The 2729-nt window shown below is 36.5% G+C and overlaps 1 protein-coding gene across 1 annotated transcript; it reads right to left on the bottom strand.

Annotated features, from left to right (window-relative positions):
- Nucleotides 1-336: 336 nt before the first annotated feature.
- On the bottom strand, nt 337-2166 carry LOC121963194 (teratocarcinoma-derived growth factor-like; the record flags this gene model as incomplete). Its single annotated transcript, XM_042513519.1, has 3 exons — nt 337-446; nt 539-653; nt 1945-2166. Coding segments are annotated over 3 exons (447 nt in total), but the record flags the coding sequence as incomplete, so codon positions are not given.
- Between the last annotated feature and the right edge of the window lie 563 nt (nt 2167-2729).

Genomic DNA, 2729 nt, shown 5'->3' with positions numbered 1-2729 from the left:
ACAATATTCTAATTTCTTGCAAGATTTTTACGGCCATTTTGATTTTAATTTTTTGTGCTTATTTGCAGGTAATTGTCTTGTAAATGTTTTACTGGGCTTTTTGTTTGTTTTTTAATTCTTTTGAAAGAAATCAAATCAAACTTAAAGGGGTAAAATAACTTGTTTTTAGTAAAATAGGTCACTGTTTTTAATATACTGTCAATGGATAAGTACCCCTTACACACCCAATGCACAAAATTGCACTTAAAAAGTTGCCAATCCATTAACACTGCTTTAAGTTTCGAGAAAGTTTGAAAAAATATGAAGGTGACAGGTATCCCCTGGGTGTGCTCTTACCGCAGTCTTTATGGAAGACGTGGGGGAAGCAGTGCATGACGCCGTAACCACAGCGACAGTAGGAGCATCCTTTCCGAACCCACTCGCCGTGAGGAATCTTACCGCAGCTCCTGCAGACACACACAAGACGCATGACTAACTAAAGAAACAATTAACTGCTAGTTTGAGGGAGTGTTTTATTGTGTTGTGTTCTGGCCGTTACCGGATGCGCTGGTCGTACTCGCAGCTCCTCCCCGTGAAGAACGGCGGGCAAGCGCAGAAGCTGCCCAGGATGCACGTTCCTCCATTTCTACAGCAGCTGCGACTCTGCTCAGCACCTGCACGAAAAAAAAAAGATTACATTTTAGAGTTGCAACTGACAAACTGTCTAAATCTGTTTCCTTCACAGTAAACTTCCCCAAAAATGTTTCCTTTTGCAACAAACTCTTGGAAACTTCCATATTTCAGACATGTATTATGTACGATCAACCAACAGCAGTGATGTCAAAGGTCAAAAGGTTACATAAGGGTCCCTCAGCTCTGTCATTATTTATTATTATTATGTTACTGTTCCTTATTTCCCCCATTTCTTTACATTGTCAATGATTTTTTATTTATCCTTCCATTTACTTTGACACCTGTAATGCATTCTGTAAAACTGTTCAGAAAGCCACTGAGTGAATTAAAGATGTCATTTGTTGTTACTGATTGTGTCTATTACTTCCCAGAGGTCCCTGTGAGACCAGCTGAGGGCCTCTGCAGGGGCCTCAGACCTCATGTTGAGCCTCTCTGTGCCTGTATCTGTGAGATAAACCAGAGTCTCCATCTGGCAGCACATTCCTGTCCTCTGCTTCACATCAGCAGACAAACATTGAGAGTCTGAACAAACATCTGAAAATAACATAAAAATGCTAAAACTGACACACTGCGTCCTCTGTCAGTCTGTCCCTACTTCTTATTTTACGAGTTTTATTCTAAGAGACTGAGACTGGAAATAAGCTTGCTATTGCTAAGAATTTTAATACAATTTATTTAAATTTTAAATGCTTAAACTTTTTTATTATTTCAAAAAGAGAGAACTATATGTTGTTTAAATTTTTTTAACTTTTCCCATGTTTTGGATTTTGTTGTCTCCACTTCTTGATTTCACATTTTTTAAATATATGAATCACTTTATTTTTTTAAGATCTTTTTTCACTGTTTTTTACAACATTTTATTTTCACATACGATCCTTTTTTGTGTTTGTGTGTGTATGTTTTGTGTATGTGTTTTTTTGTGTATATGTGAATGCACCCTTGCAATATAGTATTTTGCATAAGAAATATTTTCTGCCTTTAAGATATACTGCATTTTTTTTTTTTTTTACATAAGGGGTGAATACTGATCCAAAGGAAATCAAGTTCTTATGAAGTAATTTTCAAATTTCTAGTTACATTTTTAGGTTAATTAATTATTATCATAATATTCTTTACAGAATTTGGGCATAAGTAGCATAATTACTAAGGTAAATGTTTTTTGTTTTTTGTTTTTAATTGATTGTGAACTGTCTCTAATTCATTCATGTCTTCGTTAGTTTTTCGAAGCTTTCTGTCTCCATCTGTGCACACAGAGGTGGAGTGTGAACTTACTGCCCGTGAGGCCAATGAAGGGCAGGACGGCGCTGGCGTCACGGTGTTTACGGTCCCCGCTGTTTGGTGAGTTCACCTGGGTAAACTGGCCCAGGAAGTCCTGGGAGGGCTGTGGGGATTTCACCACCACAGAGGAAGATAAAGGGGGTGATAGAGAAGAAGAAGAAGAGGAGGAGGATGAAGTGGAGATCTGGCTTCTGCTGCACTCGTCTCCCTCACAGCCTTCAGAATAAAAATAAAACAGCAGGGTCAGATTTTATCCACAAAAACTTGATCAGCATTTCTCTATATTTTGGTCATTCATTCACAACTGTAATGCTGTGCTTTTGAAATTCAAAATGATGTTTTGTATATTTCCATTTCTGTACAGTTTGTAATCCACTGTGGCGAACATCAGGTTGAAATGTGATGAAAAATATATCCAAAAGCATAAAACCATATAGTCTTAATTTGAAAAATTGAGAAATGTTGAGTATCTATAATCTGTAGTTGTCGATGTTATTATTCTCTACGCTCAGTTTTTGTGTGTTTATTATTTTGCTGTTTGGGTCAGTTTACTCAAAAACCGAAACAGAAACTCAGTGGTGATCTGATGATGTGACAGAGACAATGACTGACTATAAATTTAATGTTTATTTCTGAATTAATTTGAGTTTTTAAATTGTCTTAACTTTAGTGGTTTGCTAAAGACGGTGTTTCTGTTACAGCAGCCTTTACTATCAAGACTAAACAAAATAAAATAAACAAACACATAAATGTATTTTTTTCATGCTGGTGAGAACAGC

The sequence above is a fragment of the Plectropomus leopardus genome, unplaced genomic scaffold (genome assembly GCF_008729295.1).
Source record: "Plectropomus leopardus isolate mb unplaced genomic scaffold, YSFRI_Pleo_2.0 unplaced_scaffold10344, whole genome shotgun sequence".
Taxonomy (NCBI): domain Eukaryota; kingdom Metazoa; phylum Chordata; class Actinopteri; order Perciformes; family Serranidae; genus Plectropomus; species Plectropomus leopardus.
Note: the sequence above shows the minus strand (reverse complement) of the source record. Positions and strands in the feature narration are given on the sequence as shown.